General features: G+C 41.3%; 1 protein-coding gene across 1 annotated transcript in view; it reads left to right on the top strand.

The window, feature by feature from the left end:
• cubn (cubilin (intrinsic factor-cobalamin receptor)) overlaps window positions 1-24,627 on the top strand; it is a 117,976-nt gene that overhangs the window by 72,967 nt on the left and 20,382 nt on the right. The window contains exons 39-53 of the mRNA XM_042510417.2: window positions 1,885-2,077; window positions 2,308-2,505; window positions 4,843-4,989; window positions 7,253-7,440; window positions 9,537-9,705; window positions 10,017-10,191; window positions 12,058-12,236; window positions 13,822-14,031; window positions 14,362-14,502; window positions 18,430-18,614; window positions 19,037-19,208; window positions 20,953-21,156; window positions 22,979-23,128; window positions 23,232-23,353; window positions 23,717-23,942. Coding sequence (XP_042366351.2) covers window positions 1,885-2,077; window positions 2,308-2,505; window positions 4,843-4,989; window positions 7,253-7,440; window positions 9,537-9,705; window positions 10,017-10,191; window positions 12,058-12,236; window positions 13,822-14,031; window positions 14,362-14,502; window positions 18,430-18,614; window positions 19,037-19,208; window positions 20,953-21,156; window positions 22,979-23,128; window positions 23,232-23,353; window positions 23,717-23,942 — 2,659 coding nt within the window. The remainder of the gene's footprint in view (window positions 1-1,884; window positions 2,078-2,307; window positions 2,506-4,842; window positions 4,990-7,252; window positions 7,441-9,536; window positions 9,706-10,016; window positions 10,192-12,057; window positions 12,237-13,821; window positions 14,032-14,361; window positions 14,503-18,429; window positions 18,615-19,036; window positions 19,209-20,952; window positions 21,157-22,978; window positions 23,129-23,231; window positions 23,354-23,716; window positions 23,943-24,627) is intronic.

The following is a 24,627-nucleotide window of genomic DNA, read 5'->3' as shown; positions in this document are numbered from 1 at the left end:
CCAGCTGCCTGTCAAAACCCACATAAACAATAACACATAATAATCCACAAACAAAACCCCTTCAGGACAGGGAACAATATATGAAACCCCCAAATACAGAACTGTACACCCACCCTCTGCCCTCTTTTCACTCCTGAGAGACCCACCACAAACTCTGTCCATGAGTCACACTGAAGTGGTTGCTGTCAGAAACTCCCCACCCCCCCTCAAATGATTAGTGATATTTCCCAATCAGGATTTGGCAGTAATATATGTGCAGCTTTGAGTCTTGCTCATTCTAAAAATAAAAGTTATGCCCATTTTCCATTAAAGAAAATTAAAATGTAGCTCTATTAGTAAAGTAAAGTGTGATAAATAAAAATAAATGAATAAGTAAAACAAAAAAATAAATAAAAATACCGACCGCATTGCCCTTTCGACTTCAACATTCAGTTGTCTTGGCACAAATTGTGCATACCTACTCACTGTGTCTGATGTAAAGGCTAACTTGTGCCAAAATGCAAAAATAGATAAATAAATAACAGTCAATAGAAAGTATTATAACTAAAAGTCATATTCTGTAATGTAAATTTCACTATAAAAACATTATTAACATTCCATTTTCCAAATGAATATTTGGAATTTCGGTATTTCTCCAGACATAAAATGAATGCGCATAAGACCCGTGGGACTCTATCGCATGAACGTTTATGTAATTCTTGGAGTCCCTGACACAGCCCAGGCTTCGTGCTGGCCATAGTAATGGATATATTTTAATCATAATTCATCATTTTTACCATTTTACAACACATCCATACACTGTTGGCTGTAAAGCTGTAATATGAACATCTTACCGTGTCTGTATCAGAGACTGTATATACAGTCTACGGTCTGTATTCAAACTACTGGTTATCAATAAGCAGCTAGGAGCACTAGTGACAGATATTAAACGGTACTGAACATAGTATTTACTTAAAGTTGAGCTGTGTAATAATATACAGGGCAATATTACAAGGCACCACCTATTATTATATCTTTGAGGGCACAGCACATTTTGATTCTGTTAATTTAATTTCTCCGGTCGGGATATGATTCCCTGAAAAGTTGTATGTATATTTGTGTATGTGTGTGTGTGTGTGTGTGTGTGTGTGTGTGTGTGTGTGTGTGTGTGCGTGTAGAGAGATAAATATACCATTATCTGATTATCACGTAAATATTAAAACAGACAGCACCGCTGTCATTATACTGCCGATTAGCTGCTGTTGCTTTTAAGCTAAGCTACTACGAGAGGAATGCTCGTGAACGAGCGCTGTTCACTTCAGGCACTCGACTCGGGTAACTTGTGTGAGCGAGCCAGTGAGTCGGAGTCAATGCTCGGGTACACTCGGCTGCGTTCGGCTGTCGTTAATCACTTCTTTGCATGCTCTATGGGCCAGTAGATCCAGGTATTTTACACTTTTCTAAACCCGGAAAAAAAGTTTTCTCTGCTTCATGCGCCACTGAGCAGCTCTCATAGGAATGAACGTGGCCCCGCTCCCATGGCTGTATCCAGACTTTACTATAATACATACATGGTACATCTCCTACCAGGCGACCATCTTGCTCGGTGATCTCACGTGACTCTGCTGTGACTTTTTTTTAACATAACCCCCCCCCAAAAAAACCTAAGACTTTTTCAGCCCTTTTTTTAACATCCTTTACCATGGCAAAAGCTGTCATGTTGAAATATCTTAATGATTCAAACATAAGTGTGTGACTATCATCATCTTTCTACAAACTGAGCAGCATTGGCTCATAAACTCGTTGTGACAGTCAGTGTGCAGGTGTATATGAGGGGACGGAGAATACAGTGTGTTGATATGACACAACCTCATCAACTCTGTCCTCAACCTTGTTTCTGTCCAGATATTTAACGGCCCCAGTATTCATTACTACCCCCTTGGGACATTCTGTGGTCTGGCCTTACCCCCTCCTCTGAGAAGTTCTGGAAGCACTGTCACCCTGCAGTTCCTGACAGATTCATCGGTGGGAGGACGTGGTTTCCTAGTGGAATGGACAGCTGTCCAGGATACCGGACCACCACCCACTATCACACCAGGTCAGAGAGTCTGAGATTTTTTGCAGAAACTACACAATAAGTCAAATGAATTAAATGCTTCTCTCTAACACAGAAGCAAAGGAAAATTAGGAGGAGGATGGTTATGAGGAGGTAGACTTGTACAAGCTGGTTAGCACATTACATGCTCCAGCTATTTCAGAATACTCCGAGCATCATCTGACTGAACCTGTGTGTGTGTGTGTGTGTGTGTGTGTGTGCATTTGTGTTAGGTGCGTGTGGTGGAGTGCTGATGACAGGGGAGACTCCTGGCTTCCTCTTCTCTCCCGGTTGGCCTGACAGTTACCCTCCTGGGCAGGAGTGTACCTGGCTGATCCGCTCTCCAGACTCAACCATAGAGTTCAACCTCTTGTATATGGATATAGAGGACTACCCCAACTGCTACTTTGACAGCCTGGTCATCAGAGACGGTAAGCCATGGCAGCCCACAGGGTGAGACCGTGATGAAAACAAAAGCTTTTGTGGGCATATGGTATTAACCCAGGTATCCAGGTGAGTATAATATGCACATTTTGCACTTCATGTTAAAAAAGATACTATTTTTCACAATTTATATTGGCCGAGATTTTATAAGTTCATTTTTGCATGATTTTTAAAATTCTGACCCAGCCACTAAAATCAGCCCATTGTAAACAATGGAAAATTGCTATACTAGCACCCTTCTCCAAATGAGTAAAAAATGCTCATTGACAACCATTCAAACCACTACTTTTGATCCATAAGCCATTAAGGCATAAATCATGCATTTTCTGATTTTTTTTTAACCTTGTGACATCACTCTTGCCATATTTGGAAGAGGGAGAAAATACATGATTTTTCCACTAGATGGCAGTGTCATACGGTTCCCTGCTCCCAGCTTCACAAAGACTCTGTGGCAGCGAGTTTATGCGGGTTTGTGTGTGTGAGTCAATGTGTGTGTGCATGCGAGTGCCCGTGTATGCATGTGTACGGTGTGTACATTACATGATCTTGTGTGCACAAAAAGCGCAAATAGCTTTTAGGTTGCGCTGTTTTTCAATCACTCTATTTCATGTGTACTTTTTCTACAAAAGATCAAAATCCTTCTGCTTTTCTTTAATTTTGAAACACACATCGCACACACCTGCAAGAGCCCCATACACAGAAGTATTACACAGCTTTGAAGTACATGAACAGGGGACAAAGAGAGAAAGAGAGACAAACCTAAACAATCTCCAACTTTGTTTACAAACCTGCGGCTGCAGTCAGTTTTGAAGAGGGGCAGTAGATGAAAAGTGGTCATTTCTTACTTTGCATCCCTACCTGACACAATGAAGTAAGATTTCAGTGCTGAGGAGGTTCAGCAACCCCTCAATGTGGTGATGGAGTTGGAGACAAACAAAAATCTTTTTTATGTGTGTATTTTCCATGGCAAAATATAGGGACATCGTGATCCAAATATGGCATTTAAAGGGTTAAAGAATGTAAAATGAATGAGTATTTTATATGTATGATTAGGGCTGACTGTTGATTTACAGAAAATAAAATTCAATTAGAGTAGAAACAAAAATCAATATATAATATTTAATAGCTTGATTTATAGGTTTGCATTTTATGCTCAAATAATAATAATGATGCATATTAACCAATGTTGCTGTTAATAATTGACATATGCCAGGCTGCTAAAATAAAAAAAATAAAAAAAGTAATCCGCTTTTTATGTAGTTTGATAAGTGGTTAATATACATTATTATTTTTTTGTGCTAGGTCAAATATTTTAAAATACTCACAATGTTGCTGTTTATCATTGACATATGCCAGCTTGCAAAAATAAAAAAAAAAGTAATCCAATTTGCATGCAGTATATTAAAAAAAAAAAAAAATCATTGTTGTTTCCACGAAAAATGTAGTGACATCATGATCAGCATATGGCATTTAAAGGGTTAAAAAAATTGTAAAATGAATGAGTATTTGATATTTATGATTAGGGCTGACCTTGATTTACAAAAATAAAATTCACTTAGAGTAGAAATGTAAATCAATATAAGATATAATAGCTTAATTCATAGGTGTGCATTTTATACTCAAATAATAATAATGATGCATATTAACCAATGTTGCTGTTAATAATTGACATATGCCAGGCTGCTAAAATAAAAAATAAAAAAAAAAGTAATCCGCTTTTTATGTAGTTTACTAAAAAAAAATCACTTTTTGTGTTTTTTGCATCAAAAAATGTGGTTTGTTTACATTACAAACATGGCATTGAAAGGGTTAAAAAAATATGGCAATTATTAAATATTTGGTGTTTTTGTTTACGGCTCAAGTTGATGAAATACAAAAAATTTAATTCAAGTAACAAAAAAAAATTGTATGAGATTTTTTTGTGCGATAATACCCCTTATCCGCGCTTTCGGTGGTTAGGAAGGGCCTCTCTGGGCGGGATACCAGAGGGTTAACATTGCAACTTTACACATCAAACTCAGCATGTGAAAACACCTGTGTGACTCTTCTGTGGCTCTTAAGACCTGATACAGTAATCCTGATGAAGCAGTTGAAATTATCTTGGGTTTGGAGACATTAAATTTAAAACTGTATGGGCTTTGTTACACACAAAGAGTTATAGCCTTATGGAAAGTGTAGGATCAGGTGTTTTTTGGAGTCATAGAAGGGACCAAAAGACAGGATATCACAATAGTTTGACATATTATTAGAATTATTTATTGTGTCATGTATCGTGTGTGTGTGTGTGTGTGTGTGTGTGTGTGTGTGTGTGTGTGTGTTTTCAGGTGCAAGCAGTCTCTCCCCGGTGTTGGCCAATGTGTGTGGTCGAGATCCTCCAGCTTCTCTCCACTCAACAGGAGACTCCATGTACATCCACTTCTCCTCAGACAGCAGCATCAGCGGCCGAGGTTTTAACGCCTCGTACTCCAGAGGTATCACAGCAGAACCAAACTGTTATCACTGTCAGTATTCTAATAAAAATTTCAGACAGGCCAGGAAACATCTGTCAAAGGCAGGAGCTGCTTTCAGTGTGTGTGTGTGTGTGTGTGTGTGTGTGTGTGTGTGTGTGTGTGTGTGTGTGTGTGTGTGTGTTTGTGTAGACTTTGACACAGTCCATGCCATTGCTTTGGTTCAACTATGAGTCAGAGGAGACGGACTGTTGTGCATGCACACAAAGAGTGATGAGTGTTAGAAGTGAGAGGACTGTGCTGTCACTGAGGAGGCTGCTACACTCTGGACGAGCTGCAGATGAGATCACGACTTAGAAAGTCATAAAGTGATAGTGATTGAGACTTGCACACATAAAACATTTTAATCAGTCTCTAGACTTAATTTTCCCCAAGTGATAAAAATGTGTAAAATACAGCTGACTAAATTGTTTGTTTGTCACACTGGGAGAAAGAATCAAAAATGATAAGGATGGTGACAAGACTTGAATTTATAAACATAAAACTTAAAATAAGTCAGATAAACAACAGGGTTCAGGGGTCATCCATCAAAGTAATGTACAGATGTGTGAAGTGTGTGCCCTCTAGAAGCTGAATAGTGCCAAAGATGATGCAGGGTGTACAGAGCTGGATGAAGAACCTGAAAGCCACACTTGAGTAAATATTCAGATGTTACTAGACAATGATTTTGGTAGAAGTTAGAGTCACCTATTAAAATGTTACCTGAGTGAAAGTCTTAAAAAATCTGATATCTATTGTACTTAAGTATCAAAAGTGATTTGATGTCATTCTTAAGTATTGAAAGTAAAAGTACAAGTAAATGCTGGTAATACAAAAGCGAGCAGTCAGAATTGTGAAGATTATGAAGTGTATTTCTTGGTAACATACACCACCTTAAAAATAGAGCCTGTGGGGGGGCCCAGTAGCTCAGTTGGTTGAGTGGGTGCTCCATGTACAGAGGCTACGTCCTCGCTGCACCGGCTGCAGGTTTGATTGCAGCCTCGGCCCTTTGCTGCATGTCATCCTCTCTGCTCTGTCCTCTGTCCTGTTCCCAATAAAGGCAAAAGGCCAAAAATATTCTCATCCCAAGTTGCATGTTACATGTACAATACATGTTGCTGCTTTGCAGTGGACCTTGGTGTCTACATATTATGCTCCAGGTATCCTTCTGCATCTGCAGTTTACATTCTGGGATGGCTGTCATGATGTCAACAAATGTATGTGGTGGTATGATACTGCATATGGTTATGTTTAGGCAATAACAGCACATAACAATCAATACGGGACGTCAACAAAGGCACATGCTAGCACGGATGGTTAGAATTAGGGGAAATAAGTTAATGGTAAGGTGTAGAAAAAAATATCACATTCAGACTGTGCGAACATCAGACTCACAAATGAACCACCCAAACCAACCACCCTCGCATTTCTTATATTACATCGTTACTGGGAGCGTTTCAACCTGATGCCGTCCAGCAGCATTTCATGTAGACGCAAAAGGTGATGTTTGGCATTGCCACCTTAAGCCACCAGCACTGTCAAAGCAGCACTATCTATTAGTTCAGAATGAGAATAGGCTGATAATAGACTTGAAGAAAAACAAGGCCATTCTTACAACTAAAAAGATTTCAAAAACAAAATCCTGCTTTTCCTTCCCTCCCATTTCTTCATTCGTCCATCTGTCCCTACCTCCATCCCTCCCTGTTTCATTTTAGGTCAGTAAGTGCTAAGGAGAAATGTAGTGGGGTAAAGGTAAAAGCTGAAAGAAATATGAAAACTTGAGTTAAGTGCAGATACTCCCAAAAATACCTATGCACTGTACTGAGGTAATGATACTTTGTTACATTACACCACTGAGTTTGGATGCACGCTGCAGAGGGAAAGTAAGCACACAGGCCGGCTCTAAACATTCCCGTTAGGCTCCATTAGCTCATGATCAGACATGTCAGAATCATCACTGAGAGGTGGAGTTTTAAGTTCTAAGTTGATACAACACGTTGCAGAGTTGAACTGTTAACAGAAAGTCGTGTACAGCAAATACATTGAACTCTACAGTAAACAGAGTTATTTAAGACACAGCTTCACTCTCATTTCACTGGAGAAATTTTTTTATGATCCAAGATTTATTTATTTCCTTAAACCTTTTTCCCTGTGTCTTATCTCTTTCGCTGACCACATATTTCCTGTCACACTCCGCACCACTGATGATCATGTTCATGATAGCAATCCTAATATTTGTTCTTTGAAGGTTGTGGTGGCCTCCTGCATGTGGACAGGGGTGTGCTCAGCAGTCCTCGCTACCCCCAGAACTACCTGCCCGGTCTGGACTGTAGCTGGCATGTGATGGTGACGTCCGGCTTTAAGGTTTCCGTCACCTTCCAGAGCCCCTTTCAGATTCAAGGCTATGGAGGATGCACCACAGGAGACTACCTGGAGGTAAACAGCATACAGGTCACAAAATCAGTTTGTTTAGGAAAAGTGCAAAGTCATCCAAATGACTGCCAGTGACAAGTTAGTTAGCTTCAGTATGAGATTTTCTGTTGTTCACTTTCAGGTATTGTTTCTGTTTTCTTTAGACACATATGAACCTTGTGTCAGAGGTCCTTGGGAATTCTAAAGATAAAACAAATTATCCTTACTTACAAATTAGTCTTTTATAACAACACTAACTTACCTCCTAACTTACAATATATCAAACAACCTGCTTGATGTGCAGGTCCCTACAACACAGAGTTTGGGAGGTGTACACTTTTCTCCTCTGTGACCCTCTACAACCTGTGGTTACCCATAACACCCTTCTCTGTGAATACCATGAAGACATGCATATGTTTGAAGAAGCATTATCATCCAGGTCACATATCCACTCTAACTGAGTCAGAGCCATCAACCCAGAGCCCTCATCAGCTCTAAAGACTGCTGGGAGGACCAAGGGGGTATTCTAGAAAGGAGGTTCATCAAACTCTGAGTCTTACCCTGAACTCTGAGTTGATTTACTCTGAGATGGGAAGATGGGAATTCGCTTCCAGAACAGCTGATCTGAATTATTTCAGTCAACTCTGAGTAGGTGAAGAGCTGGACAAAGTGGCCGGGGAGAGGGGAAGTCTGGGTTTCCCTGTTTAGGCTGCTGCCCCCACAACCTGACTCCAGATAAGCGGAAGACGATGGATGGATGGATATTGATATAAAGCACACATCATAGACACAATGTTAACTTTCTTCATGGGACTGAGAATTATTATGATGTGTTATATTTTAGCTTTTTGGATGCTTTTTAAATTAAATTTATTATTGGAGTTGTGTTATATTTTATTGTTTTTAATATATTAATTAAATATTTTATATTTTATTTTTTATTTATTTTATCCATACTGGAGTCATTGATTTGTAGACTAAAACCCTGGTCTTGTGTAAATATTCAATAAAATACTAATTGTAAAAAAACTAACATTTGAGTTTTACTCAGCCAACAGAAAGGCGGTGTGTGAGATAGGATATGTACAGCCAAAGAATGTTTTTAAGATGAATGATTGAGTGTAATGAAAAACTGTTCCATTATAACAAATATACATTGAGGAATGAGAGCACATCCAATCAAGGTCTGAAAATCCTCTCCCGACGTAAGGCACTGCATATTCTGCTTCGATATCGATCAAATTGCAAAAATACGGACAAGGTAGAAACTCAGTGTTTCTTCTAGAAAACCTGCCAGCGAGCAGGTTGTGTTCACAGAGTCAGTTACCATGGTGATTGACTCAGAGTTTGACCCTCTTTCTGGAATGGATAACACGAGTTTCCCTCATCTCAGGGTTAACATACTCAGTGTTTACATAACCTGCTTTCTGGAATACCCTACAGGTGTCTTCAGCTCATTGGCATGCACTGACGTCACATAAGAATAGTTTAGGTAGAATAATGTGTGTTGAGGAGAGTTCCTAAAGTCCCATGGCGGTCATGCGGCCACATACAGTATGCACATCATCACTTGAAGGCAGGCATTTATAGATCATAACACAGAGGGTTCTTGTATTGTACAAGTTGTATTCTGTCATTTAAAATAATCCCATCCAAAGTGCTTCTACAACAGAAACTAACACAAGGTAGCCTCTAAAACTTTGGAGCTTCAACAAGGGTTTAATACTTATGAAAGGTTTCTAAATGCAGCACAAGAAAACTGATGCTCATATAGGTTTCAAAGGGTTAACAACCAATCAGGGTCCTCAGACTTACTTCAAACAGTGAGTTTGATGGGTTGATTAGTTTAATTTATTTATTCTTCAAAAAGTGTCATATGTCTGACAGGGCACATTAACATAAATCCAACACATTATTAGCGAAGATAAATTGGCCTATTTATAAAATCAACAAAGCAGAGTGTCAATCACTAATACAGTGAGAACAAGAATGCCACATATAAGCAACTTGCAGTGGTGCTCTCATATCTAGGTTTGACCTCTCTCTGGATCCACCATTAATGCTCAACTGCGTCTTTATTTCATCAGCCGGTCATTGTTTACTGTCTGCTGTCTCCACAGCTCAGGAATGGTCCCGATGGTTCATCTCCACCACTGGGGGCTCGTCTCTGTGGTTCAAGTCCACCATCTGTCCTCCAGACTACTGACAACCACCTCTTCATCCGCTTCATATCTGATGCCAGCAATGAGGCCAGCGGCTTCAAGCTGACCTTTGAAGCTCACAGTCAGGGTAAAACTTGTTTCTGGTGTCTCTGTCATAGTAGAATCTATAACAATCTGTCTCTATGTATTTACTGGCGCAATGGGCTAGAGGGGGGGTTTGGAGGGTAGGGTTTCAGTGGGAAGAGAAAGCTGTGTATAATTTTATAATGAACTTTCATTTGTCTACCTCTGTGAAACTAAAATTATACACAAAAATTCTGCTGGTTGAATAAATACACTGTTGTAATTTAATTGCCTTCATGAATTGATATATTTGCTATCAGGCACCCGAGGTTACGGAATCAAATGAATATAGTTATGATCTGTGTGTTCCTGCAGCATGTGGAAGCTTCATCGAGCTGAATGATAATGATCCTCCAGGGTATATCACTTCACCAAACTATCCTCAGAACTACCCCCAGAACATCGACTGCATCTGGGTCATCACTGTGCCCAATGGAGAAGCTGTCCAGATTGACTTTGAGGATGAATTCTACATTGAGCCCACAACCAGGTACACCTGCTCCTCCCTCCTCAGCGTGTGCTTTGCTTATTACATTTACATTTACGACTGAAATCCTAACGAACAGTAAAACTAGGCGGTGCTGATCAAACATAAATCAAGATTATGTTGCTGCACTGTCTATTTCTCACCTAAAAAGTTTTCATGAATGTATTTTAATGCCCCGTTTGGCGAGAGTTTGTGAATGGGATGTTGACTCCAAACTGCTACCTGAATAGTAACAAGACTAGGTTTAAACCTTGAAAATGGCTGGGCCGTGTACAGTGGTTCCCAACCCTTTTCCCTCAGGAACTTATTTACCAACTCTGAGTACACGAAAGTGATATTTAAGGGACATCTCATATTAAGTTAAGAGAAAGGTTGAAAATCAGGCAAAATAAGGCCTCAGGCACCCAAATTACTGCGCCTGCGCCTGATAATAATAATAACAGCTCAGTGCCAGCGGCTGGATGAGACACAGAGTAATGCACTCTAAATAGCCTACTTTCATCCAAAGTCTGACTGAGCCTGAAACTAACACAAAAAAGCTTTGCTGATACCAAGAGTTTGTGAATTGTCTTATCACTGCTGATTAACAAACGGAGAATTCTGTCTTGGCAGCGGCACCTGGTCCAACACTGTGACATATTCTCTTCAGTTTCCCGATTTTCTTCTTGTCTTTAAAACGGCAGCACCAATCATTCTGACAATGTAACACATATGAGTTAATAAATTAAAATAACTGTGGGGCACCTGTTTTACGGAAATGGCTGTTCCTCAAACAAACTGATGAGGTGATCCTATCTCTCCTCCCTCCAAAACTGGCACAATGACCGTGGATAACTAGTTGGCTGTCTATCTTGCTATTTCCACCACACTGCCATGTTACACTGCTTACAGAGAATAAGGAATAACTACAGTAATACAGGACCGTCAGCATCTGTCTGCATGTCCACCGTTTCTGCGCCCATTACATTTGAAGGAACAACGGCCAATGGGGAAACAGCAATGTTGCATCCTCAGTCACACTGAACAATGGTGCCAACTCTATCACTCACTCACTCATTCATGGACAACCCCATCTCTCTGGCTGCCCGCATTCTGCGGTCCAGCCAAACAATAGTGGTAAAAAAAACAGAGATCAAAAAGTTAAATTAAGCAATGTTGATCAAATACAAACCAAGATTCTGTTACAGAGTTGTCTATGTCTCGCCTCCAGTGTTTTCAGAAACATGTTTTAGATTACCATATAACCATTATATGCGTTCCAGATGGCCACAGTTGTTTTATATAGACCGTTCCATATAACGTCACCAGCAGGCGCATTGCATTCTGTTACGTGTAGGTTTTCCACCTCTTACGCAAAAACATGATTTTTCTCTGTTTTCTATGGTCATGTAGCACCGAAAAGTATTTGTGTCTCTCTACTGCTGAAACAGACAATTTTTACGTGAGGGCCATCTTTATATCAGCAAAATACTTAAATGTATGTTTAGTGTCGTTGGTTGTTTGTGTACAGTATTTGAAAACTGAAGTGTTCCATGCCATGATTTAGTGATAGATGCAGTGAAATTCATTTGTACTGGTCAACCTTAAAATGACAACAGTCATCATTTGGATATTAGCCCAACTTGTGTTCCAGCAAATAAACTGCAACGTAATTCATGTGACACATTGAAAGTTCTTGCCAGGCATTGTTGGAGGAAGCTCTTAAACCAGAACTTTCATGAAGGCAATCTGTTATTAAGAAGTTAACAAACAATGGTCATAGTGATTTTTATTTTTTTTTTTTTCACATTCCGTCATCTTGAAGTAACACTTTGGGAATCATGACCTCTACAAGACATGTTTTCAGAGATTTATTCCTGCATTCCTCAGCTGTCGCTATGACTACTTGGAGGTGCGTGATGGCTCAACTTCCAATGCTGACTTAATTGCCCGCCTCTGTGGCAACACCCGACCATCTACCCAACATTCAACGGGCTCCTCCATGCTACTCAGGTTCCGCACTGACACCAGCGTCACGCACAAAGGCTTCAAGGCAAAGTACTCCATAGGTAGGAAAACCACACACGTTTTTATGCCCTCTTACATTAGATAGCCGTGGCCCGATCTGTTCATCCGGCCCATTCTTGTTAACTTAATATCTCAAGAATACCTACAGGGATATTTTTTCAAATTTGAGGCAATTTATAGTTTTGAATCTGTTCTAATTGTGATTTAGTTGACTAGGACCAAACAATTACAATGTATAATCTGTAGAAGTACAAAAACACATACACTTCAAGCCACTCAATTCTCAGAGCACCCAGTGTGAGCGCCCACCATTTCTTTCTTTCTCAAAAGAGGAAACTTTTCAAATCTAACACAGGAGAAACAGTAGAAATGGCTTATAATATTTATAACCAAGTTTTCATTTGTTTATCATCACCAGAAAACAAGTTGTTGTGTTTTTGTTACCTTAGATTAAGAAGTTTTTATCTACATGCATAGTGGGTCCTCAGAATCTGCCATGTTATTCCTACAGAAGCCCAGAACAGACAAACCAAACACTGGTTCTAGATAGGGATGTTCATGTTTTTGCCCTTTTGCATCAGCCACTGTAGTTCCAACACATTCTCATCTGAAGTTGTCACATATTGCTGCTTTGTTAGTGGACTTTTGTGTCTACATATTATTCTTTAGGTATCCTTCTGCATCTGCTGTTGGCATTCCAGGATGCTGCTACTGATGCTGGGATGTCAAAAAAGCACATCCTTAGGATTAGGAAACCAGGGTACAGATGGTAGGATTTAGGGAAAAAAGGCATATGGTAAGCTGTAGAGAAAAAAATAACACATTCAGATGGGGAGTGAAAACTAGACTCCCACATGATCCCATAGGGTTTGTTAGATATGTCCACCACCACTCCCACCTGCTGTATAGAGTCCCTTGCGCTCCAGTGTGTCAACCTGATGCCATCCAGCGGAGTATCGAGCTGCCACAGCAAGTGCCATCTAATCGTCCACCGGTTCTGTCTGGCCGCATTCTCAGCTGATGTAATCTAGGGATATTTCAAATGGATGCAAAAGATGGCTTTTGGCGTAGGGATCTAACACTGAAAGCACTGCAAGAGTTTTTGACATTTGTATTTAAAACTTTGGAGAATAGGCTCGTAGTTTTTTTGATACACAGTAGAAGTTTATGTTTTGCAACCACTACCAATAAATTCTGAACATTGTGATAGAGCAACATATGCTCACAGAACTGCTCGTATGATATCCTATGAAAATGCACTCGATATCCTATGAATTAGCAACTCACAAATGACATCATGTCCTTAATGTACAGTTACATAATTACTGCAAACTTATGGAGGTTAGGTTCAGGTAAGTAAAGTGTGGGAGAAGAAACATGTTGAGGACACCTCCATACAAGGACTCCATGCTCTGGACTTCGTCTGTGTTTACTCCCATCAAAGCATTGATCATATGATCACAGCCTTTTAAAATACTTGGAATATGTACAAATTTGGGTGTAATACCTATCATAGAAAAATTAACAGTTTGTGGAGACAGCCTGGATAAAAATGCAGTAAAAAATGACTTACTGTAGTATCAGCAATTGGCCCTACTCTCATTTAATATCCGTATTCCCTCACAGCAACATGTGGAGGAACCTACATAGGTCAGAGTGGCACCATCCGCAGCCCCGGCTTCCCAGGATCCAACTATCCCGACAGTTCCAACTGTGAGTGGTACCTGGAGGGGCCCACAGGGCACTACCTGACCCTCAGCTATGGAGCCTTCAACCTGCAGTCCTCTGGTGCATGCTCCGCTGACTATGTAGAGGTCAGAGAGTACAATGCCTCAGGTAAGGAAACATCAGGATCCTTTCAGGTCCCCTGTCTGTGTCTTCAGAGCCATCACCAGGTTATAGAATTAGTTAAAAAATAAGCAGTTTTTCAGTTGATTTACAATAACACATCTGCAAAAGTTGAGAATGTTTCAATTACAAATCTGTGTGTGTTGTTAGCTTGCTTGTATCAGTGTTGATTGATGCATTAGCTGTTTATGGTGAGTAAACATGATCCAGAGAAAAACACTACACGGATGTAGTGAGCCACCGGGGTTCACTTCCCTTTGTCATACAAGTCAAAGAGCCATGATCAGATATATTTTCTGTGTTGTCCTGTGGTCGCAGGGCGCCTCCTGGGCCGACACTGCGGCAGTAACCTTCCAGCCCCAATGGACACCTCTGACAGTTTTGCCTACATCAGGTTTGTCAGTGACACCAGCGGCAATGCAGCTGGCTTCAGTCTGACGTTTGAAGCCAGCACTGAAGGTAGGCTCATTTTCAAGATGATTGGCAAGGGATTGTTTGTTGCACCATCACAGGCTACATGACATTCACATGATATTTACATATGCAGGATATTACCAACAGAGATGGTGGTAACAGAGAGCTCATGTTTCCGCTGAAACTCATTACCATCTCTCAGTGAGGGTTAGTTCAATTTTAAAAACCATCCACATTCTTTGATACATCAACATCTCCTACAGCAATCTAAATAAGAAAATGTTTTCTTTCCATTGCTCAACAATATCCACAGTCTAGGTCAGCAGCTATCCTCCCCTGCTGAACACAGCCTGAGACTAGCCCTGCTTTCCCAACAGTTTGCCAGAACTTCTAAGAGGCCAATGGTTACGTAGGGTCATGAATTTAGGGTGGTGACCAAACAAATGATACCAATGGTTGAAATGAGTTTTCTGTGGAGGGTGTCTGGGCTCAGCCTTAGAGATAGGGTCAGGAACTCAGACATCCAGAGGGAGCTTGGAGTAGAGCCGTGGCTCCCTCATGTCGAAAGAGGTCAGTTGAGGTGGTTCAGGCATCTGATCAGGATGCTTCCTGGGTGCCTCCTGTTAGAAGTGTTGTGGGCATGTCCAACTGCTAGAATGCCTCAGGGCAGACCCAAAACATGTGGGAGGGATTATATATCTCATCTGGCCTGGCTCCCCCCAGGGGGAGCTGGCAAGGGTTTCTGAGGAGAGGGAGGTCTGGAGTACTTTGCTCAGCCTGCTGCCTCCCGTGACCTGGTGCCAGATAAGCAAATGGAAATGAATGAATGGATGCATGAGTTTCAACAGTTAAGGAACAATGATTCATTTTTTAAAATTTAAAAAAAACGCAGCTCCTATGAAGTTTGACTATATATGATCATAGCAGCTTTTAACTTCTGTAATGTAGTGTAGCTCCCTGAACATCACTTGAACATTACTCCAGGTCAGAATTTTTTCGGAGTTCCCATTTCACTTATTTTTAAGTGAACAGTTATAACTCACACCATCTGGGAAATCAGAACTTGGTATTAACATGTGAACACTCTGTATGTTTATACGATGTCAGAAAAAGTCTAATTATTGTGTTAGTTTGATTAAAACTGGACCTAAAATACATATAAACATGTTAGTCCTGCTGCAGGCCTAGATAAAAACAGTTGGGGGTTAATTTACTCTGTCATGTATATGTCTCAACTGGAACCTGAACTGGCCTAGGCATTCTGCACATGCTCCCAGGTCCACGCACCAGGCTTTGACCCAAAGTTGAACAGCATACATTTATAGAAGAAAGCCGGGAAAAACATAAGAAGAAGAAGCGATGAAAACAAAATAAGATTACCAAAAAGTTAACCATATTTTCACAGTTTGACATGCAACCTGTTTGCTGATTGCTGACTTGTTTTGTAAGTAATGTAATAGGTCAACTGGAAGAAGGTTTAATAGCAACTAGCTGAAAGGGGGCATATCGCCACCTACAGTGGTGGAGTCGGACATACCTCCATACATAAATGGATTCTCTTGTATACTGGGACACAGACAGTTGTCCAGTTAAGTGACCTGATGGAGCTATAACCATAGCTTCACTTATATGTGCATGGGAACTTACTGACTGACATGTTAATGCAGCTGTAAATGTACACAGAGCACATTGCAGTCAGAATGCCATTGGTTTGCCAGACCACACCTTGAGGGGAAACTACAGATGAGGCCTTCCTCTGCAGAGGGAACCCTCCTCACATGCACAGTGGCTAACCAAAGCTAACAACACTTTTAGCTTATTCATAAAATATGATATTGTGGCGAGCAGTGACTTTAAACAGGAATTAAGACAGAGAACTTCTCTCATCTGCGAGGGCTTTTATTTTGAAAAGGCTCACAAGCAGGAAATCTTCAACAACACCCCGCAGGCCGGGGACCTGAGGCCATGGCGGCCAAAACCCGCCCCACTCACGGTTCCCCCACACATATAACTAATAATGAACAAGACAGGCAGAACGGAACAAAACTAGTAAATTACATTAACAACATAGAACAGATTAACTCAAATAAGCCCATAACATAACCCCAGAACAATAACCCAGCATGCCTTGCGGCATGCAGAATAGAGCAGCATAACAGCGACCCCAGGATCGCTACAATATCTTTACAGTTCTGTTGACTTTAATACTAGTATTTAACATGACAGTGGTGCTGGAGCTCACTGCACACTTCCTCACCTGCTCCTCATCAGCAATCACCCCTCTGCAGCATAAATAAATACCTCAGCTTCACTCCTGTTCGGCGCCAGATTGTTGTTCCACCTTACCCGTGTGCCTACCTTCTCTGAGCTCCAGCGCCTCGCCACCTAGCCCCTATCACCTTCGTGCTCATTCACTCGCCTCCCTCACCTCCTCAGATCTCCATCGCCCTTCAACTAACCAGCCTCACCATAACCTCTAGCCTCACCAGCCTCCTCTGCCTTCACAATCCCTGGATCCCTTCCCCGGATCCCTTCCCCTAACCTCCATTCCCTTCCTCCACCATTCACTCTCATTAAAACCCTTTTGATTGTTTTTTCAAACCCTGTCTGTGTTTTGGTCTTGGGTCCACCTCTAGCTCACGGTGCACAAATCCGTAACATTATGGGAATAAACAGGAATAAACCTGGAAATTAAAAAAGGCTGACCCTTAACAGGGATTTTAAATATAGTTGGGGAAAATATATTTTAACATAATCTTGACTAAAACAACCAGATTTTATGCAAGTAGACTCGAGAATAGAATATCTATGCTTCTCCTCACTCACATTCACATAGCACACTGCTTACTGCAGGGGTATTGAGGCCACGCCCCCTACATGCGCAGTACTTTCCTCCATCACATGCACAGATGATTCCTAGAACCCTGGACTTTTAAGGCCACATTTTTGAGCCTTGAGGAAATTTGTTGCACTTTGAAATATGCTGCTGCATTTTTGTGGCATTCTTCACATATGTCTTTTCACAATGTTTACACATATACAAAGACCTTCCTTGAACATTAGCTTGTGTGAAATGCCTCCACACATTGGATGGCGCATGTGGCATTTTTCTGTAGAATAAGATACCAGCTTGTAAAAATACTAATGCAATGGCATTAACAGATATATAAATAGTTAGCCTAGCCAAACAACCAGGATGGTCTTCAAAATATTTTACAATGGATGTACAGAAAAAGCAGCATCACATTTGAGGTAGCTAGCATCATGATATCTTAAATGGTCAATGAAATGGTGCTAGCTATAGCTTACATTTAGCATCTAACTTATCAGCTTGCTATTTACTGTATGAATACATTTTCATGTGATATTTGCAAGTTAAACATCAATACTGTACATCAAATATATTAACCCCATAATATCATCAAAACTTACTTCACTCTTTGTAGTCCATGGGGTCAAATGTGTGACCGCAATAGTCTTGTGCTCTGGGCTCAAAGATGTGGCCTCAATAGTCCAGGGTTCTAGAAATCATCTGTGCATGTGATGGAGGAATGCACAGTGCATGTAGGGGGCATGTAGCAGTGTGCAATGTGCATGAGATTGAGGAATAGGATAAATATAAAGTGTACTTACATGAAATCTGGTTGTTTTAGTCAAGATTATGCTAAAATATATTTTCTCCAAATATATTTAAAATTCCTGTTAAAGGCCAACCTTCAATTTTGTAAATTCTAGGTTTATTCCTGGTTATTCCCATAAATTCCTGTTAATTCCCATGGAAAGTTTCCAACTTTGAAAATTCCCAGAATTTTGCACCCCTATTGGTTCTACATACATACATTGCTCTTCATACATAATTTTTTGTATAACTGATTTATGCTGGCAGACATAAATAAATAATTTTCACATAAAATGTTATTTCTCCTGTTGAAAATCTCTCTTTGTTTGACTTTTCCTCTCCTCCTGCGGCAGTCTGTGGAGGAGAGCTGAACACCCCCTCAGGAACCATCTCCTCCCCCAATTACCCCAACCTGTACCCACACAGCCGGCTGTGTCGTTGGGAGTTGGTGATGTCACCGGGCCGCCGGGTCACACTCACCATCAATGACCTGCGGCTGGAAGATTCCGGCACTTCCTGTGTATTTGACTATGTAGAGGTGAGTTCTTTTTTGCAGATAGTTTCATCCCTTTATTTTTTCCAGTTTGGCATGTTAACCACAGAGTAGTTGTAAGAACATGATTTCTTTTGTAGAAGTAGTGTTTTTTTGCAGGGGTTTATTTCATGCTTGTCACACCCCAAATATATTCCCTTCACCTGACATGTGTCGAGTGGTGTCAGAGAAGTCAACAGCAGATCTCTAACCTCGAAAGGCAAACTGTGAACATGGTTAGATGGTGTCTTACTTTATTGTGGCTGTTTGTAATTGCTGTTAAACTTATAAATGCAACTCATGCTTCTGTATGATTGTATTTGTATGAGCCCACACTCAGAACACTAAAGACCTCATCCTGAGAATGCTGTTACCTTGCTTCAGGCCCTGTGCCGCCATGTCTCCCTGAAAACCTCTGTGTGTTGTAGATCCTTAATGGCGTGGCAGTCGATGCCCCTCGCCTGCAGAAATTCTGTGGTACAGTACCAACCGGCACACAGGTACGCTCCTCTGGCAACACCATGACTGTGGTGTTTGTCACTGATGCTTCTGTGTCCAATGGGGGCTTCACAGCAACTTACTCCTCTGAAGAGCCTGCAGGTGAGATACCTTACACAACATGCAACTTAATTAAAAGCAATATTTGTGTGTATTTAGTAACATTGTGGATAGAGACAGGTCCAACATTTGAGTGAAAGTATTAAAATGAAAAAGTATCAAAAGTAAAAGTATTAGTGACTGTCCTCTAAAGATTGAAACCTGCTATTGCAATCAGCTAATCCTGGTAGCAGAAGCTGCTTTCATCACCAACCGAATCACCTGTCACCGCCCTGTCACCACCCTCTCACCAACTGAATACTTTGTGTGTGGGTGTGGGGGTGTCAGGGATGTGCTGTGGATTGAGAGATGGCACAACTAGGTGACTGGAGTATTTTTCTCCCTCCCAGCCCCACCCATTTGTGAGACTTTGTCACTCTCCAGGGAGGAGGCACTCAAGCCAAAAGTGAGGGGGTTAGTTCCTCTTTAATGTTGCTAGTTCTCACAATTCCTTGCCTTTCTTGACCATGACCTCAATGAAGTCACTATTTAAGAAGTCTTTGGGATTGGTATGTGATGTATTAACCTCTTCCCTGTCTTTCTGTTACTTAAACTCAGAATAACAGGAAAGGGTATTTCACTCTTTAAATTATCTATTTGTAATTCAGTCAATTCGCTCAAAATCACGCTGCTGTCTTATAATCTTCATATTTGTGTATAGTTTACTTTATAACTTAGCTCAGCTTTAGCAATGCCACAGTAACAAGAAAACAGTCACATCATCATCATCTGAAAAGTTAATCTTGAACTGTAAGCCTACAGTCTGTGTTGTCATTAGATATGTTTCAGTAAATAGTCAACATTAGATGTGACTTACCAGTCTAAAGAAACATTACAAATTCAGCATCAAACCACATGTTTTTACAGCTGTCTCCAGCATTGGAAAGCTACAACAATATTTACTCAACTTTTGCTTCTTCCTACATCGTTTCTTTTCTTTGCTGGGGAATGTTGCTTCTTTCCGGGAGCTGCTTGTGACAGAGATAAAGGTGCTTTTCTGAAGCTTCTGCCATCGTTGTTTCTAATTAACAGAGACTGTCACTTCTGCGCTGCATCCATCGAGTCTTTGCTCCGGCCAGCTCAACTTCTTCATCCTCTCCTGCAGCACACTCTATAATGGCTCACTGTCACCTCTCAGGCCAGGATGTATTATTACAGAAGGGATGCCCCATTCCTGGCTGCTCAGCAGTGGATATCACTGCTGTACAATACATAGGCATCTTGGACATAATGTCAAAGTGTTACTTTTTCACACTCTTTTGATAGGGTTAGTTAGTTTTAGTGTTTTCAGCTAAAATTGTGTCCAGATCTTAAAAAAAAAGACTCGTACCTTGACTTTTGTGTGTTTAAGTCTCATGATGCTTTGTGTTCCCATATTGAGGGAAAATCAGTGTCAACGTTTTTTCAGTCTAAATACAATCTGTTGCCAACCTTGCCACCTTTATCTGTGGTGTCTACATGTTGTGAGTGTGTCTGTGCCTCTTACTGGCGCTCACTCACAAACACTGTCAAGGCACAGATCTGTGTTTAAACTGTTTTATGCATGAATCTGGGATTCATCAATATTTTCTTCTGAAATTCAGGGCGTGGCAGTATGCTAATAGCATGCACATGGCTATCAATTTAGAAGATTAAAATTCCCTAACGTGGTGGAAAGAACAAAATCTGCCAGTGCAATGTGTCATGAATCTAATGGTCATCTTGTGTGCACAGAGAACATTTCTACATTGATGATGCCTTTTGACAGAGTGTGGCGGTGTCCTGAACAACCCAGCGGGCGGGAACTTCACCTCCCCCGGGTACCTCATGTCAAACTACAGCAGCAACCTCAACTGTGAGTGGCTGATCCAGAACCCGCAGCACGTCAATTCCTCTATTGTGGTGCTGATAGAAGACCTGCACCTGCAGAACCACCCAACCTGCGAGTCTGACTATCTCCAGTTTCGCTTAGGTTAGTGCCACACAACATCACTGCAAATACATTTCACATTCTGACAGGTTGTTAGAATCATTGACTACAAGAGAAGTGTTACTGCATTGCTTTCAGTGTTAGCCATAGTCCTCAGAGAGGGGGTTTGATGCTGGGAGTTCACTTACCAGCCTCTTGGCAATCATCAGAGTGTGAAAAGCTCAGCTTGGGTTACAAGTGATGAGTGGACAGATCCTTTATGTTAATCATTTACTTATTATGCAGATTGTTAATCCCCACAGAACAAAGATTCAGTAACCCTTGAACCTTTAGTTTAGCTCAACCGTCCTGATAAATTTGCATGTGTTTACAGGCAATATCAAAATCTAAAGTTTTGCCATGAAGTTTTCTGCACATTTATGCTGCCCAGAACATAAAGTCTGTAGACACACCTGAGACCTTTGAAGCAGTGCTTCCACTCTGGTGGGTCGTAGTCCAAAAGTGGGTCTGAATTAACCACAAGTGACTTGTAACCATCCATCCTTCCATCCATCCATTTTCTTCCACTTATCCGGAATTGGGTCGTGGGGGCAGCAGCCTAAGCAGGGAAGCTCAGACTTCCCTCTCCCCGACCACTTCATCCAGCTCTTCCCGGAGGATCCGAAGGCGATCCCAGGCCAGCTGAGAGACATAGTCTCTCCAGTGTGTCCTGGGTCTTCTGCAGGGTCTCCTACCGGTGGGACATGCCCTGAACACCTCCCCAGGGAGGTCGTCTGGGAGGCATCCTAATTAGATGCCCAAGCCACCTCAGTGACCCAATACTGAGGTCACCATACCGGAACCCCTCAACACCCTGGCTGTGCCTAGAAATTCTGTCCATAAAAGTTATGAACAGAATCGGTGACAAAGGGCAGCCCTGGCGGAGTCCAACCCTCACCGGAAATGAGCCTGATTTACTGCCGGTAATGCGGACCAAGCTCTGGCACCGGTCATACAGGGAATGGACAGCCCGTATCAGTGGGTCCAATACCCCATATTTCCGGAATACCCCCCACAGGACTCCCCGGGGACACGGTAGCATGCCTTCTCCAAGTCCACAAAGCACATGTGGACTTGTAACCATCTCAAGTGAAAAACACACTTTATTTGAAAGTACAGTAAATTTCTAGCCCAGACTGTTTATTCTGATGTGCGGTCTCCTAATGTTGAAAAAGATGTTGTTTTTTGTATGTTTGTTTTGTTTTTGAGAACAGTAACTAAGAAAACATGCCTTCCAAACCAATGACATGTTTTCTTTTAACATTTTTAACTTTTTTTTTCTACAGAGGTCCAGGCTAGGCCCCTAATGTCCTCAAATCCTAGAAACACCCCTGGTTTTAACTAATTGCACTTAATTTGTGCACTATGTTTTTCATTATGTTTTAAGCCCACGTTATTTACATTTTGTAAAATAAAATTGAATATGTGGTAATTTCTCTATGTGTGGACTTTTCACCATAGAAGTCAAAATCTAATTATTTGTTAAATGCCCAAGATTCACAGAGTAGGAAATTACTCATAGCTGTTAATATAATAATTCTTAGAGTGACACATTTTTTGTCTTACCTTTTAGGACAAGGAGTGAAAAACTTTGAGAATTTCTCCTGGCTGTGCTGATAGTTAAGAACTCCACAGGAGACAAAATTGTTTTTTGTTTTTTTTTTAATATTTTTTTTAACTGTTGTCCTTAACCTAGGTTTTTATATGATTGATGGCATGAAGCCAGTCACCCCTGAGCATAGGAAGGCAAGTGTAGGAATGAGATGGATGGATTGTATCTATCCTTATGTTTTTATTTGTTAAACGTTTCCCCCCCCTCACTCAGGTGACTCAGATGGAGAGCTGTTGGCCAAGTTCTGTGGGCAGACCACCCCTAGAATTCCCATTGTGGTCTTTACCCCCGAGCTTTGGGTCCATTTCCAGACTGACGCCTCTCAGGGAGACCTGGGCTTCAAGGCCAAGTACTCGTTCTCTGGTAAGACAAGCACAGGGTCTACAGTATGGCTTTATTGTCTGTCTACTTCAGCAGGTCTAATGTGACCATTACAGTCCTGACATGGATCATTGTGTGTTTGCAGAGTGTGGAGGCTGGCAGACAGGTGAAGGAGGGGTATTAGCCAGTCCTAACTACCCCAACATTTACCCCAGCCCCAGCCGCTGTGCTTGGCTGCTAGAAGCCCCAGAGGGCCACACTATCAGGGTAAGTCTGCAGCACTGCCTGGTGCAAAATGGATGCTGTGTTTTAACCAATCTTCCCAAACTCAAGGAATTAACCCAGAAGTTTACACGACATACATACGTGTGGGTGTGTGTGTGTGTGTGTATATATATATATATATATATATATATATATATATATATATATATATATATATATATATATATATATATATATATATATATATAAACGCTGTCCCTGAGTGTCCACCATAACTGACGCTGGAGGGGTATTTAACAAGTTGGGAGAATGTGTTGCTGAGGTGTGTTTGACCCTAGGACCTACTGCTCAGTATCCATTTACCGTGTAAAAACTCATTGGTTCCACTCCATTGTTTTACTGCAGCTAACCTTCAGCTACTTCAACCTGGAGCCCCACTCCCAGTGTGGCTGGGACTCTGTCACCATTTTCAACGGAGGATCACCTGGCTCCCCTGTGATTGGCCAGTTTTGTGGGACCACCTCCCCAGGAACCATCCGGTCGGGATCTAACAAGCTTGCTGTGGTCTTCCTGGCTGACCACAGTGTTTCCAGAGGAGGCTTTGTGGCCTCCTGGTCTGCTGATTCCTCAGGTGGGTTTATCTAAATGAACATGCTGCACATGTTTTGTACTGAGCTGCTCACCACCTGGATACTGAACCACTGAACTGTTGGTTTGCCCATTCATTCTGACAACTGCGGAACTACTGCATGTGCATACATTTCCTTTGTGTGACTGTGTGTAGTAAAATAACAAAAGACTCAGGTAGAGAAGGTCATTCACTAATCAGAAGGTTGGCGGTTCAATGCCCGGCTCTTCCAGTTAACATGTCAAAGTATCCATGGGCAAGATACTGAATTCCAAATTGCTCCCAACTCACACATCAAGCCTGTGCCATGCACTCACCACCTTGGCACCTTGTATGGTAGCCTCGGCCACCAAAGTATGAGTGTGTGTGAATGGGTGAATGTGACTCCAAGTGTGAAAGTGTTTTGAGTGGTCTGTTGACTAGATAAAAGTGCAGATCCATTCATCATACAGGTGAATAAACAGACCAGCAGCAGTCATGTTTTCCTCTATCAATGCTTGCAAAATTAGTACAATAATTAACACCCCTTGACACACCACTCCTAATTTTGCAGTGACAGCCCAATTCCCTCTTGACAATGTCAGTTGTTATTATCCCCTTGATTAATTACATTGCATTTTTTGGAAGGAAATCTATTTAATTCACAGTTAGATGTAGGCCTTCACAAACTCTGTTCTGAAATTAGCCC

Source organism: Plectropomus leopardus, chromosome 21 (assembly GCF_026936395.1).
Source record: "Plectropomus leopardus strain MGB_pleo_1.0 chromosome 21, ASM2693639v1, whole genome shotgun sequence".
NCBI lineage: Eukaryota > Metazoa > Chordata > Actinopteri > Perciformes > Serranidae > Plectropomus > Plectropomus leopardus.
This window is presented reverse-complemented; position numbering and strand designations above follow the sequence as displayed.